The sequence below is a fragment of the Theropithecus gelada genome, chromosome 13, assembly GCF_003255815.1.
Source record: "Theropithecus gelada isolate Dixy chromosome 13, Tgel_1.0, whole genome shotgun sequence".
Lineage (NCBI taxonomy): Eukaryota > Metazoa > Chordata > Mammalia > Primates > Cercopithecidae > Theropithecus > Theropithecus gelada.
In genome coordinates, this window is record NC_037681.1 from 83,144,385 (window position 1) to 83,160,734 (window position 16,350).

The 16,350-nt window shown below is 38.5% G+C and overlaps 1 protein-coding gene across 1 annotated transcript; it reads right to left on the reverse strand.

The window, feature by feature from the left end:
• Positions 1 to 8,725: 8,725 nt before the first annotated feature.
• On the reverse strand, positions 8,726 to 15,029 carry TMEM17 (transmembrane protein 17). The gene is made up of 4 exons (XM_025354336.1): positions 14,550 to 15,029; positions 11,181 to 11,284; positions 10,926 to 11,039; positions 8,726 to 9,983 (listed from the first exon to the last, which is right to left on the reverse strand). The coding sequence occupies exons 1-4, from the start codon at positions 14,647 to 14,649 to the stop codon at positions 9,705 to 9,707; spliced, it is 597 nt and encodes a 198-aa protein (XP_025210121.1). The 5' UTR covers positions 14,650 to 15,029; the 3' UTR covers positions 8,726 to 9,704.
• Between the last annotated feature and the right edge of the window lie 1,321 nt (positions 15,030 to 16,350).

Genomic DNA, 16,350 nt, shown 5'->3' on the forward strand with positions numbered 1-16,350 from the left:
CAGCTAGGTGATCTTAGTTAACTTTTTAGAATACTCTGTTTTTCTCATGTTCAAAATGGGAAATGGTATTGCAATTATAAAGTTAATATAATATACAAGTGTTATAATACCTTAGAGGAGTAAATAAGATAAAGCACTTAGCATTTCACAAGGACCTACTTCAGCAAATGGCAGTCTTTTAAATTAGTCAACCAAAGGGTTTTCCCATTTAAAAAAATTAATCAAGGCCGGGCGCAGTGGCTCATGCCTGTAATCCTAGCACTTTGGGAGGCCGAGACGGGCGGATCACGAGGTCAGGAGATCAAGACCATCCTGGCTAACACAGTGAAACCCCGTCTCTACTAAAAAAATAAAAAAATTAGCCGGGCGTGGTGGCGGGCACCTGTAGTCCCAGCTACTCAAGAGGCTGAGGTAGGAGAATGGCGTGAACCCGGGAGGAGGAGCTTGCAGTGAACTGAGATCGCGCCACTGCACTCCAGCCTGGGCGACAGAGCGAGACTCCGTCTCAAAAAAAAAAAAAAAAAAAAAAAAATTAATCGAATATATATCTCTGTAACTGTCAGCTTTGATCAACATGAAATGACTGAGGATAATGCTCAGAGTTAGTGAAAGTCCAATCAAAGGCAAAAAAAAAAAAAAAAAAAAACCCACACACACACACACAAAACAGACTTTTTAGTTTGCTTGCTGGGCCTTTCTATAGGTAAACATATTACTAGATTTAGATTTTTAAAAAACAATGGAGTAGTTTCTGGACCCTTTTTTTGCCACTTTCCTTGGCCCCGAGAAGTCTGAGGGTCCAAGGCTGAGCAATGTTCCTGCTTTGGCTTCTAGATGGGACAGGTCTAAATCAACCTAAATATATCTTTGGAGCATGTGTTTAGAGAGAGGGAGCACTGCAGAGTGAAAAAGCATGACCTTTGGGGCCAGACAAGGTTAGGTCTAAATCCTGTCTTCTGTTTACTTGCTGTGTAACCCTGAGCAAGTTCCTTAACTTCTCCTGAGTTCTAGTTTTAGCTTTTGTAAAATGGGAATAAGATCTGCCTTACAGAGTTGTCATGAGAATTATATGAGATAGCAATAAAGTCCCAGCACACCACCTGGCATATTGCAGGTATTCAATTAAATGGTGGCTGTTATTTGCATGAATTTTGGGGATTCAGCAAAATTTGAACGTTCATCTTAATATAAAAGTGGTTATTGTTTTTAAGATTAGGATTCTTTTTCATGCCACAAAGATTCAAGTATGAGTAAATGTGGCATTTCTATTTTGTAGAAAGTTTATGAAAAAAGATACTGTGTATTAAGAACAGGAGGCAGGAGCTCTGAGTTCTAACAGCTTGCTTATTCCTTCATCTGTGCATTCAGTCAACATTACTAAGTGCATAAACACGGTCATATGCACTAGAGATATCATGAATAAGAGTGGTAGTCCCTGTCCCCAAGATGCTCAGTGACTGTAGGACTGTAGGAGGAACAAATATTCAGAATTCCATAGAAGATATGATAGTTGAGTCAGGCATTAAAAAATAAGTAGAATTTCACTGCATAGATAAGATGACTACTTCAGGCAGACAGAGCAGTTTGGAGGGAAAGTCTGCAGGTAAAACCCAGAATGGTGCACTGGAAGGAGTGAGGAAGAGCAAGGTGAGGTCAGGCAGGTGGAAAGATGCCTTGTATGCCAGGCTAGGGAGTTTGGGCGTTATCCTGCAGGAAATGAGAGTCCTTTGTTTGTTTTGTTTTTCATACAGGGTCTTACTCTTGCCCAGGCTGGAGTGCAATGGTGTGATCACAGCTCACTGTAGTCTCAACTTCCTGGGCTCAAGCAATCCTTCCATCTCAGCCTCCTGAGTGGCTGGGACTATGGGCACACACCATGCCTAGCTATTTTTTAATTTTTTTGTAGAGACAGGGCGTCACTATGTTGCCCAGGCTGGTCTCAAATTCCTGGGCTCAAGCAATCCTCCTGCCTTGGCCTCGCAAAGTGCTAAGATTACAGGCATGAGCCACGATGCCCAGCCTGAAAATGAGAGTCTTAACAAATTTTAAGGAGAGTAGTGTCATGATTAGATTTGGTTTTAGATTTCTTGATAAATGCAATCATAGGGCTGGTACGGAAAAGTTGATGAGACATTACTACTACAACATTAAAGAGTACAGTGAGATTGCTACCCTCCATGATCTGGTCATTATATTTCTATTAATATATGCTTATCGTCTCCTGAGATCACCCAGATGTTTTTCCTTGAAAAATAGCACAGAATTATGTACTGGTGAGCTTTTTGAAAAGTACATGTTGGAGGAGGGTGTGTGTGTGTGTATGTGTGTCTGTAAAATGTATTTGGATCTAGCATTTCAGCTTGTTAGGAGATTCTTTTGAAATGTGATTGTATCATCTATCAAATTAGCTCTCCTTCTCAGCTTTCTATCATTTTCAAATGTGGCAACAATGACTTATAATGCTGCTTAAATATAGATAGACCATTCATCGCCTACAGCATGAAGTTCAAACTCTTTATAATAATCTATTATTTAAAAGACTGATAACTTCCGACGCCAGTCTTTTCAGCTCATCTCAACCACTTCTCTTCTACACACCTTATATTTTAATGACACAAAACTACTTTTGGTTCTGTTCAGGACTTACATTTTCAAATGTCTATATCTTTACCCATGCTGTTCCATCTGTTGAAAGCCTATCCTACCCCCTAGGCAGGATTCATCACCTATTTTCATCTTTTACATAGCTGTATTACAATAGTTATAAGGGATTGTGGTTACCTTAAATTTGTCTCCTCTGCTAGATGGCTGGAAGGGCAAGGACTTAATCTTATTTATCTTTTTTGTCTTGGAGTGTCGAAGCATAGTAGATGACATATTGTTGTAGCTAACTAAATAGTTTACTTTGCAGAACAAAATCATAGTGTACTAAAAACACAGAGCATATCTTCTGCTGCTCTGCTTTGTAAAGTACTGAACAATCAACAACTAAATCTCCAGCCTTCTTTAGCAAGGGCTTATTGACCATTGGGAGCAATAGTTTTTAGGATAGCAAAAATTTTGACTCTTAATAAGCTCTCAGTCTTTTTAGGAAAACTATTGAAGCAAAGTTCTAAAACTTCTACTTTCTCTAGTGGTCATTTTAGTATTTCTGGGTATTAATGAATCAAGCATTTAAAAATAATTTTTAAATGTGCATATAATTTTAATATCAAATATTCTTTTCTTTTAGGCTATAATATTGAGCAATGTAGCTAATATGTTTTGAATTAGAATATAAATAACTCAAGATTAGGAACTAAAAACCTTTAAAAATGAATCAATAATATCACTTTCCTACCAGCCAAATATAGTGCTATTAGAGTTCTGAAAAATTAAAGACAAAGCCATTCTTGGTTGATTATTGTTTTTAAAAGTCTACATTTTTAATGTAGCTGAGTGCTAAACACTTAGGTCTGTGGAACAGTAAATACATTGTGATCGTACACTTTACTAGATTAAAAAGCTCTTTTCAGACAAGAATGTTCAGCTGTGGAATATGTTTAGATAAAGCATGTTGATAAAATAAATTTCAAAATGTCTTTGGCTTTTCATAGAATATATGTTCCATGCTGTCCTGCGATTTGTATCTTGTTTTCAGGAGTTCCAGCCTGTCTTGACTTGGGTTAAGATGATGACACACTGATGCCTAGCCTCACTTTCAGAAAGATGTAAATCTGTCAGAATACATTTAAATGTTGAGGTTAAACTTACATTTAAACACATTTTTCTAGGGCTTGAATATTTTTAAGTGCTTAAACATTGGTGAAAAAAGATTTTTAGAATGATTCTTAGAATGGCCTCATAACTATTTAGTTTTGCTTTTTGATTTAAAACCCCCAAATTAACAGTCTCTTAAAACTAGAATAAAGATGTATACCCATAACAAGTTGGTGTTAATTACACTTACAAAATACAGCAGTTCAGTCTTCTGATAAATCATTTCTATGACCAAAATCTAACATATTACATGCTAAACAATTTGCAGGGTAAACTCTTCTGTTTGCCGCTTTGTTTTCTGCCTCCATGCCTATTTTGCTATGCAAAAGCTTTATGTCAATTTACTTTTTGAGCCGTTTAAGACCAAACCAAATTATTCCTTCAGCACATTTTAAACAATCCCTTAAAGACCTCTTTTTCTTGGCTATGTTTCCAATCTTGGCTTATCACTATAATATTTCATGCTCCATGCTTCTGAAAAAATTCAATATTCAAGAACAAAGTAATCCAGAGCTTTACTTCATTTCAGTCTTTTTATGTCCTAGGGCTGTCCCAACTCAATGACCCAGTTTTTATTGTGTCACATCTCACTGTCTGTTGCTGACTGCGACCAGCTTGCCTAATCCTTTTCCCGTCCCTTATCAGTTTTCCCTTAATTCAAAAATCTTTTTTTTTTTTTATTCTTTCCAGTTCTCCTTTCACAGCTTTTAGATTTTTTTTTTCTTTCTCTTGAGACTCAGTGTTCCTGTGGTAACTACTCAGAAATACAAAGACAAATGGGTAACTAAAGTCCACAAATCTGTCCTTGTCAAAATTTTCATTGTACTATTTTTAGAATTGCGCGTGGTGAATAGTAGAAAGTGGATGTTATAATTTGGCAATATGCCCTTAAAAATGTCCATACTCTAGGACCCAGCAATTTCACTTCCAGGAATCTGGCTTATTAATTAAAAGGAATCATCTAAGAGATGGAAAAAGCTATATGCATGAGCTGTTCATTACAATGTTATGTATAAAAGAAAAAGGAAATAACACAAATATCTAATGATAGGAGAGAAGTTAAATAAATTATGGCCCATCTACTTGATGAAATAACACACAATCATTTAAGATGATGATTGTGTCACTATGTAGAAACATGGGTAAACACTTTCAGTGTTTTCAGAAAAGCAGGGTGCACAACTGTAAGTGCTTATGATCACAATTGTGTTTTTAAAAAACTATTTGCAAAGTAAAAACATCAAAGAAACATGACATTTGTGAATAGTTGTTATTTTAAGGTGGTGGAATTATAGATGTTTTTTCTTTACTCTCAAAATCTTGTGATCCTTTCGATCTTTTTTTTTTTTTTTTGAGATGGAGTCTCACTCTGTCACCCAGGCTGGAGTACAGTGGCGGGATCTCAGCTCGCTGCAAGCTCCGCCTCCTGAGTTCAGGCCATTCTCCTGCCTCAGCCTCTGGAGCAGCTGGGACTACAGACACCTGCCACCATACCCGGCTAATTTTTTGTATTTTTAGTAGAGACGGGGTTTCACCGTGTTAGCCAGGATGGCCTCAATCTCCTGACCTTGTGATTTGCCCGCCTCGGCCTCCCAAAGTGCTGGGATTACAGGCGTGAGCCACTGCGCCCGACCGAGTTTTTAAAAACTATAATCTTAATTCAAGTAAATGAATCATTAGGTAGGTTATGTCAAATAAAACTTAGATTAGATAGAGCTCTATTTAAGTCTAATAATAATCTAATGGCTGGGTGTGGTGGCTCACACCTGTAATCCCAGCACCTTGGGAGGCTGAGGCGGAATGATTGCTTGAGGCTAGGAGTTCACGACCAGCCTAGGCAACATAGGGAGACCTCAGCTCTACATTTTTTTTTTTTAATTAGCGGGGGATGGTGGCCTGTGCCTGTAGTCCTAGCTACTTGGATGGCTGAGGTGAGATCACTTGTGCCTAGGAGTTGGAGGCTGCAGTGAGCTATGACTGTGCCACTGCACTCCAGCCTGGGTGACAGAGCAAGACCCTGTCTCTAAAAGACAACAACAAAATAATAATCTAATAACTGTGGGTGTGGGGGAGATAAGAAAGGCAATATTTCATTTTGTTTACCCTTATAGGTCATCTCTGAAAAGACGAATTAGAAAAAAAACCCTCCTAATATCTGTTTTAAAATACAAAATTATCTTTAAAACACTATAGTAGGTTCTATTCAAGTTTATTTTATTGCCACTGACTTTATCCAGGCCAGCTTGTTCTCATCTAACTTACTTAATCACATTCCTCCTGGTATCTCTGCCTCTGGTCCAACCCTTTCAATCCATTTTTCACATTGTCTTCAAAGAGATCTTTCTGAAACCTAATTCTGTTTGTGATACTCCACTGTTTAAACCGTTCAGGGATTCAGAATAGAGTTCTGAAAAATCAAAGACAGAATATATTCAAAGCTTTACCCAGGCTTCCTAGCACCTTCCAAGCTTCTCTGCCTTATTCTGTACCATTTCTTCTCATGCACCCTTTCCACTAGCCTCAACAAACTAGTTGTAGCAGTTGAAACAGACCTCACAGTCACTATTTTTTGTTTCTTAACACTGAACTTAATATGCTCTCATTCTTTAAATCTCAAGTGTCACTTTCTTTGGGAAGCCTTTCCAGATTCGTCATTCATTTAGATGTCTCTTCTCTGTAATCCTATAGGGCCCCACCACCCTGTGCTATCACTGATTTGCTTATCTGCCTTTACTACCAGACAGTGGACTTCTTGTTTGCATAGACAAGTGGGATTGAGTGTGTATTCATTTAACCTGAATACCGCCTATCCCCTCTCAGACAATGTGGAGCATGGTGAATACTAAATGGTGTTGGTGTAGGGCTAATGTGCTAATCCTGGGATACTAAGTGCTAGGAACACAGAGGGAAGATGCACTGGAAGCCAAGGGCCTGTTACTGGTCAGGTACTTAGCAGGTAGAAACTCATTCAATGCATTTCCCTGATAAAGTTATGCTTTTTTTACTTTGTCTTAAGGTTGTACAAATGTTTTACCTCCCACATCATATCCCTGAGAACTAGGAGCTTGTCTTGTCTATGAACCTTTGACTATTCCTTATATATACTAGTCATTCAAGTGTATGTTAAAGTAATACATTTTGATGTTTTAAAATAATTTTGATTTAGGTTAGGCTTGGTAGCTCACGCCTGTAATCCCAGCACTTTGGGAGGCCGAGGCAGATGGATCACTTGAGGTCAGGAATTCAAAACCAGCCTGACCAACATGGTAAAACCCTGTCTCTACTAAAAATACAAAAAAATTAGCCAGGCATGGTGGCAGGTGCCTGTAATCCCAGCTACTCAGGAGGCTGAGGCAGGAGGATCACTTGAACCCAGGAGGCAGAGGTTGCAGTGAGCCAAGATCGTGCCACTGCACTCCAGCCTGGGTGACAGAGCAAAACTCCATCTCAAAAAAAAAAAAAGAAGAAGAAATAAATAAAAATAAAATAATTTTGATTTATAGAAAAAATATGTAAAGGACAAAATATTTGTGAAGTTCAACATTTTAAACAAAAATTTTCAGAAGTGTTGTAAAGAGAGAAGGATAAAATATAAATTAAGGATGGATAAACATATTCAGATAAAATTAAAGACTACCTAACCCCCAAATGTGCTGACATGTAAATATCTTCTCTACCTTGATTTTCACATACTTATATAGGGAACCAGGTATACTCCAATAGAAAATATTGGTTCAGCCTGACCCAAAAAGTCATGGTTTTACTGTTCAGATGGAAAACAAACAAATGACTTGGTCATGGTTTCAATTTACTATCTTTTTTTTCCCCCACTGTTACTATATCTGCATTTTAAACAATATGTTTATTACAGCAAAATTACTTGGAAATTTTGATAAATCAATTTTCTCAAATTTTTTACAGTTAAAAAATTTTTTTATGATTATGACTGACATTTTGTTATTAATCTCTTAAAGTTTAAATGTACCAGAAGTTCTGCTATTTAAAATAAAACTCTGGAAACAATCTTGAAATAGAAATGTCTCCATCATCCCCTAATTTATCTGCTTTGTAGATTTAATTTTATTTTATATTTTCTTATAGAATCACCTACCTATACCTACCCAGATACCTACCTAGTCCTATCTGGGAAACAAATGCAAATGAATATGTTTTAGAAAACTATTCAAACAGAATTCTATTTTAAATTCCAAATTATTAAGAGTATAACTAGTGACTACTTTGGCATGAGAAAGATTAACTAGCCACTGCATGGAGGGAGAAATATTTGGCTGAACTTTATATATAATCATAAAGAGCAGAAATAATAAAATTAGCATAGTTTGGTCAGGAAGAATCAAGAATGAGTGGGAACTAAAGACATTTTTTGAAGTTCAGCAAAACAAGAATGAATAAGGCAAAACCTGGGAATCCAAAGTATGAATTGTAGAAAAAGAAACTTGAAAAGAGCAATGTTTAATGCAGCTACAACTGTCTCTCAGTGAAATACATTATGAAGGCCCATTTCCCTATAGAAAAAAAGAAAACCTGTAATGAACATATCATATCCTTTAAGACAGTCCAACAGTCACTTAAATATAATGTTCGGATAATCCAAGCAACTTTGTTCTTAACCAAATCTCCTAAAATAGATTTCTCCTATTAGCAAGGGAGCATGCTCATTCAGGATCATGAGTATAGCCCCTTTGGCCATCTTAGCTCTCATATGTATTAAGAGGCGCTCTGGTTTCCAAATCAAGCCTCATGTGAATTTAATGTTTATGAAGCAGTTCTTTGGTGACCGATAACCTAGTAGATGAGATCACAAGTGCTAATTTAAAACGCCTACTACAGTGCCCACTACATAGAAAGCTCTCTAGGATTTGTTTTCCTTCCTTCCCTTGCAACTCTGTAATAAAAAACACAAATCTATAGCCCAAAAGAATTGCACAAGACAAGGATGATCTGTTGTTGATACCTTAAATATTTAATAATTTATTGTAAAAGCATTTTATATACCACCATTACAAATACTGAATATGGTTTTATGAAAGTTATAATTTTATAACAAAAATATTTCCTAAATACCAAGGCAATCCACCTGTTTTCTTCTTAATCTCAGTATAACAGCTAATATTAGGGTTAGAATTTAACCCTAGCAGACATGAAAATTTGGTCTCTTGGTTTATTTTTTATTTATTTATTTTTTTGAGAGAGAGTCTCGCTCTGCTGCCCAGGCTAGAGTGCAGTGGCTTGATCTTGGCTCACTGCAAGCTCCGCCTCCCGGGTTCACGCCATTCTCCTGCCTTAGCCTCCCAAGTAGCTGGGACTACAGGTGCCCGCCACCACACCTGGCTAATTTTTTTTTTTGTATTTTTAGTAGAGACGGGGTTTCACCGTGTTAGCCAGGATGGTCTCGATCTCCTGACCTCGTGATCCACCCCCCCTTGGCCTCCCAAAGTGCTGGGATTACAGGTGTGAGTCACCGCGCCTGGCGGGTCTCTTGGTTTATAAATATAGTCAGATACATAGGAACATTGGCTGGCATTTCCATGTCAAGAAACATGGTCATATGTACAGCCAAGACACGGACAACCAACAAGTTTTAAAGAAATGGACACATCTCTAGTTACAGATTCTAACCAGAATTACTACAGGAGAGCTGGCAAATGACAACCACCAATACATACATTTCTACACTCCTGAAAAAGACAACATCAAAAAACATTAAGAAATTTGGCATCAGGTGGACAACATCTAGGTTTTGGGGCTAATATACTGATTCATACATTGTACAAAGTTTCATCATTGCCCCCAACCTTGGAATTTCAGAGTGAGAGTGTATACAAAACAATTGCTTTGTCCCTTTTCTCATATTAGAGCTCTGATATTTTCCTAACTCTTACAGTCTTCTAGAATGATCTGTCAGATTTTCACTCAACACTGGGTCAGATCTCTTCTATACATGACCTCATCCTTCTCATGTCTCCTCTGTTTGCAGAGAGCCGGTCAAAGTCTTGGAGGTGGAAACGAACTGCCAACTGATTAACCATTTTCCTTAAGGTAAGAAACGCTGCAACAACTTGGAAAGCAAGGAAGAGAGTGAAGATGATATGTATCGCTTTTTCCAAGGGCAGATTTGTTAGGCCTTCATTAAAGAGCAAGAAAAGAATTAAAGGTAACTGCAATAGAAGGCTCAAAAGCCAAAAGCCAGCCAACTCAGGAACCTGCAATGACACATATCAAGAGTAATAAAAATCAGTAAAATATAGTTTTTGTTTATACAGATAAGTACTTATCACTACTGTGAACCTACATTATGGGCTCTGTGAGTGATTCCGAAGGAGGATGACATGGTCCTTGTCCTCAGAGAACTTACAGTCTAGATGAGAAAACTAATTTATGTAAAACAATCCTAGAATACTACACTTTAGTGAACAATTAAGGGCAATATTTAGAAGTACAGACTAAATGCTACAAGAAATAAGAGAGTGATTAGGGTAGGTGAAAGAAAGACCTCAGGGATGTAGGCTTTTAAAGTTGTGGAGGAGGAAGAGGCAAAAAGGTAAGTAAGCAAACACGTGAAACTAGCATGATTGGGAATCAGCACATCAGCCTGGAATGAATGGCTGAGTGAGAAAACAGCAAAACCTACAGTAAGACAGGCTGGGTGGGGCCTTATTATGAAGGGCCTAGAAAACCACAGGAATCTTTAGGCATTATCCCTACACTCTGGTAACCATAAATGCTTAGGTAGCCTGATGATGCAGAAAACATGGGCCTGGCGTAGGAAACGAATTCATAATTTTCCCCCATTTTCTTATTCAGGATCCAAATACACATGTTTAAGTAACCATGTATTTTCAAGACTGATGAGAAGAGGGAAAATATCAATTTTAAGTGTTTACCACATTCATATGCTTTACATAAATCATTTCACTTAATCACAACAAACCTGTGAAGTAAATATTATTTTCCTCATTTTATATATGAGGAAACCAGGGCTCAAGAGATTAAGCAAACAGACCACAGTGACAGAAGTGGTAAAGCTGGAGTCAGGCTTTAAATTCAGGCCTGTGCTCTTTCTGCCACACCTCACTGCCTTTTACTTGTTATGAAAACTGATTTCATTTATATCTATCACTGAGAGAAAGGAAAAAAGAGCTTACCTTTTCCTGTAGGTTACCCATGTAGCCCAGATACAACCGGATGGCTTCAATTAAGGTTATTAGGATGATAACAGTGATCACAATGAATTTGTAGTAATCAGGCAAGACTGAATACTAAAAGAAAGGCCAAAACATGTTTGTAAAATCGCACGTATAGTAACACTGATTTGAGATAGAAAAAAATTATTAAGAACTTTAATTTTATTGACACTCTAACAACGTCAGGGCAGCAAAAGTATTAAAGCTTAGATTTACCTTCATGTGAAGCATCATAATGCTGCTCACCCACCACAGTGGGAAATAGTAGGTATTAAAATAAAGTGACATCTGCAATGCCAAACTGGAGACCATTTCATTTTCTACAGAAGGAATAGAAAAGGAATAAATTATGAAACTTGGTCTATGCCCTATATATATATATATATCCTATCCCCTAGAATTAATAACTATAATATTGGCTCAGTAAAACACCAAATTTTAAGCCTATTTATAATCATTGACAGTAAAAGGAATATTCATCCTAATACCAGTTAGGTCAAATATTGGCTATTTGGGGGTATGCTTCATATTTTTCAATTATTTTACCATTTTGCCATTACAGTCTTCTGACTTTTTTCATATACTACTGGTACAGATTTAATGTAGAATATCAATATAAATCCTATTCAACAGATAATTATCGTTGCCTCCTTTGTAGAATTCTATGTAAATAGCATATAAAATTAATGCATAAAATAAATAAAAATGAATCTCACATATAAACTAATCTCATACAAAAATGGATTACCAAGATTATATAATTAGACACATCTTTCTTTTCAGCATACCCTAATCTTAGCCATTCTTTAAAGTCCAATTCAGCGTCGTCTTTTCCATCAATACTTCCTTCATCAGTTCCCCCACCCCAGCAGAAATACCTTTCCCTTCAGGTACTTATCACTCTAAACTGTCAATAAGAAGTGCTAGCAAAGAACCACATTCCCCTCCCCGAAAAACAGTCTGGTGTACTGAACAGATCACGGGCTTCAGAGTTCAAGCAAACCCGAGCTCCCCAAACCTCTGTGACCCTGGATGTCAGACTTGATATAAATTATTTAAGTTCTTTGAGCTTCTATTTCTTCATCTGTAAAATAGTGAAATTAAAACTTCCTTACAGGCTGCTTGTGAGAATTAGAGCCAATATGAATTATTTCTTCCTAGCACTGTGCTGGGTACACTTAGTAGGCACTCAACAAATATTAGTCCCCTTTCCTTCTTCTCTTCTATTTATCTACTTATCTGCAAGCACACACCATGTCCCACCCTAATTTGAGACCCTCATAGAATCTAGCATCTTGCTTTATATGCAGTGAATATCAAATACACATAAGAATGAATTAATGTAAGCATACTGTCATAAGGACATTACTAGTATAGCCATTTGTGATACATGAGTTCCATTTACCTAAGGTTGATTCCATAACACTTTGTGCTTTTATGTAAGACAGAAGGGTCCTAAATTAAGAATTTGATTTTTAAAATTGAACCCTACAAAATACATCCTAAATTTGACAAAATACATCCTAAATTCTTAAGAGCGGACACATATATTGAAATCAGTTGTTCTACACGTAAGATTTTAAAGGTCCTAAAATAAATGTCTTAAGAACATTATTTTCTCCTTTTCTCCATAGTTGAGTGTTTTTATCTGTCATTTAATAATTTTAAAATATAAGAAACAGTCATGGTCTCTCACAGCAAAATAGTTTCTTTTAGCTCCAAAAATATGCCTGATTATTATGATCTACTTTTGCTTGCAACTGCTTATTAAATTACCACTGATAAATGAATGAATTCTTAAAATCTGTTAAATCTGAAGACAACTCACCAGCCTAGGATCTTTCTGATAGCAACAGCACAATGCTGTGGACATGGTAATTACATAAATTTGTTATTACAGTACAAATAATCAAACCTACTTCTGATCCACAAAGAACAAAATACGGGAAAGAATAATAAATTGGGCAAGCAGAACATTTCAGTACCTTTGAGAAGAAACTGTAGTCAAATTTTGCAAAGAACGGTTTTTATGTTAGAAGTATTGTGTGTTAACATCTTAAAGGTTATGCTATGTCCATATTTCAGCAGATCAAACTTATAATCATGGAAATGAAAATCAAATTAATATGTAAATGAACCTTAAAAGCATAAGATATACATTTACTGAATTTTGCCAAAGTTCAAGTTGAGTTCTATAAATGGAATTTAAATTAAAACATACAATATAAATCAGGGATAGGTAAACAACTGGTCAGCTGCCTAAACGTTTTTGTACAGTCAATGAGCTAAAAATGTTTTTTCACCTTTAAATGGTTAAAAAAGTAATATTTTTTTCATACGTGAAATCCATATGAAATACAAATTTCAATATCCTTAAAGTTTTACTGGAACACAGCCATGCCTATTCAATAACTATTGTCAGTGGCTGCCGTGGAGACCATATGGCCTACAAAGCCTAAAGTACTTACTATCTGGCCCTTTTCAGAAAACGTCTTTTTACCTTGTATTATCAGACGTTAGTGCTCATTAAGCCTCATCCTTGGAACCAGAAACGTGAAACCTAATTTTTTCACATTTTTCTCTGTACATCCTAAATCATAAAGGCCTACATTTGGGGAATAGGCAAGTGATCAAGACGACAAAATGCAGCTTTGGGGACTGCCTTTACTTTTCTCTGTCCCTTTTAAAAATTCGGTAAAACCAAGCAGTGGAAAAGATTTATATTTCCCAGCAGACTTGAATGATGGAAACCACACGGGTTTGGTTGACAGTGTGTTGTCTACCATCATGATGTAGGAGGAGGAACCTGTTCTGGAGGAAACTGCGTTATCACTTGTCATCAAGTTGAAGGATGCAGAGACATCATGGTATTTTCTTAACTTATGGTAAGAGTTACATATAGGGGAGGAGGAGGAGGAGAAGGCAGGGAAGGGGTGAGTTTTGTTCAACGTCCGGCTAGTATGGCACATGCCAGTTGGGAGTGGATGGTGGTTTGAAAGGACTCTTTAAAAAAATTTTTTTTTCCCCCTAATCTTTTCTGCCAGAAAATGGCCTTGCTTAGGAACATACTTGTTCTGCTAGGAAAAGGGAAAAGGCAAATTTGCTCCCTGGGCGGCGGGTGGGGACAGGGGAGGTGGGATTGCTTGGGCTGTTCCTCGCCATCCTGGACAGAAAAGCCGGGGCGGCGGGCGCCGCAGAGGAAAAGCAAGTTGGGCCTTCGCTCTCGCGGTGCGCGGGGGACTAGCCTGTGCAGCAAGGGCGGCTTTTATCTTTTTATTTTTGGGGTTTCCCAGGAGCAATGATGGGCCTTGCGTGGCACAGAGGTCAGCCCCACCTCAGCTGCCGGGCTTGCACGGAGCAGGCCAGGCGCTAGCGCGCGCAGACCAGGCCCAGCCCGCGGCCGGAGGCCGCCAGCGCCTCAGCTCCCCGCCCCGGCCGGCCCCTCCTCCAAGGCTCTGGCCCGCACTGCGGGGAACTGACTGAAGGCGACATCGCCATTTTAGGTACGGGCAAATTCTGGACGCTCCAAAACCCACGCCAAGCCCTCAGCAGGCCACACCCCCTGCGCCGGCCTCGGTCACTCACCGGGACCCTCACTGTACTCCGGACCGGTCCGATTGGAATCAGTGAACACAGCCCGGCTGAAGTTTCCCAGCCGCTGGCGCACCGGATCCGGCAGCTCCATGCCTGGGCCTCGGTATCCCTCGCCCCCTCAGATACAGGATAGTCTGCGGGCGTTCCGAGGCTCCGTGGTTCTCATGGCAACCGGCCGGCGCGAGGCCGGCGAGATCCGGGAGCGCGCCGGGGGTGCCCGGCTGGGCCGGGTCTCGTCGGGAGCCCGCGCAACCTTGAAGGGACCGGCGTACTCAGAGCGCGTTCCAGGCCCCGGGAGCCGCGCGCCTCGGCCGTGTCCAAAACGGCAGATCTCTTAGTTCTGCTTTGAGCCTGACCATCCTAAAAACAAACCTATACTAAGAAATGAGCTGGGGTTGGACTGCGATACACGGAGCCCTCATATCTTGCCAGTGAAACTGTAAATCGGTACAACCTTTCTGGAGGGAAATAGAGAATGAATGCAGAGCTTAAAGAATGTCTAGAGGTGTAGGGGTATGTGTGAGAGAGAGATACTATGACTGATTATTTTTTAATAAGAAAATAGAGCAATGGGCAACTGATTAAATGTACTGGAGCATATGCATTCAATGGAGTATGTTTCAGCTGCTTATAAAATGCTTGCAAAGAATATTGAATGATATAGTTTATGTAAAAATAAAGCAGAAATAAAACTAAATGAGAATAAACCTAATTTAGCAAAATTTATGTGTATGAGTGGAGGGGAGGAGAGAGCATGTGCACACTGACTTAAAAAAAAAAACTGGAAAAAAATATTAACAGTAGTTATCACTGGATAGTGGGATTGTAGGTGATTCAAAAATTTTTAAACACTTCTGTATTTTCTAGCTTTCTCTCTAATATATATGACTTAAATAAAACTAAGTAATATACATACAGAAAAATTGTATACCATTTGTAAGTAATAAACATATAAAGATATATTACTTAAAAAAACTAAGTGTAATATACATACATAGACAAACTGAAATCTGCATGTCTAGTCAGCACCCTGTTCAAGAAACGTTACAGTATTCCCAGAAACTCCCCCTTCCTATTTCCTTTCAGTCACTAAACCCCCTCCTCACTCATAACTGACCTTTCCTGAATTCTAACAGCAAAGGAGAGTTTTGCCTTTTTTTTTTAAAAATCGGAACATTTATTGTGTGACTAATCCAACTATATATATATTTTTTATTCGAGACAGAGTCTTGCTCTATCGCCCAGGCTGGAGTGCAATGGCACAATCTTGGATCACTGCAACCTCCGCCTCCCGGGTTCAAGCGATTCTTCTGCCTCAGCCTACCGAGTAGCTGGGATTACAGGCGCCCGCCACCACACTCGGTTAATTATTGTGTTTTTAGTAGAGACAGGGTTTCGCCACGTTTGCCAGGCTGGTCTTGAACTCCTGCTGCAACAGCTATCCTCTTGGGTTTAGGTGGCGTTCGTTCAGAAAAGCCATGCCTTAACCTGCTGTACACAATTTTTAGGTGCCTCATTCGACCAGTCTCGTTGGTATTTTGTTTTTTAGCCTCGGCACTCCAATTATACTTTGTCTTGGCTTGGGAGCCGAGCCGCATTTGCCACAGGCAAACTTTTGAAGGAGGTAGATCTTAGAGTCACAAGGCAGCACTAGCTGTGCATCTTATTGCACCACTTTCTAGATGTGACACTCCCTTTGTCATCTTGCTTCTCAGTTTTGCATATTTATATAAAAGCCATGGTACTGTAAATACTTTTTAAAAATAAAAAACTGGCTTTGTCTTCAACATTA

What these genes read in the sequence shown, in the direction of transcription:
- TMEM17 (XM_025354336.1), bottom strand. Translation starts at nt 14,649, where the DNA reads ATGGAGCTGCCGGATCCGGTGCGCCAGCGGCTGGGAAACTTCAGCCGG. An exon ending in GGAGTACAGTGAGGGTCCCG is followed by an intron (nt 11,285 to 14,549) that starts GTGAGTGACCGA and finishes TTCCTTCTGTAG; the next exon opens with AAAATGAAATGGTCTCCAGT. An exon ending in TGGGTAACCTACAGGAAAAG is followed by an intron (nt 9,984 to 10,925) that starts GTAAGCTCTTTT and finishes GTGTCATTGCAG; the next exon opens with GTTCCTGAGTTGGCTGGCTT.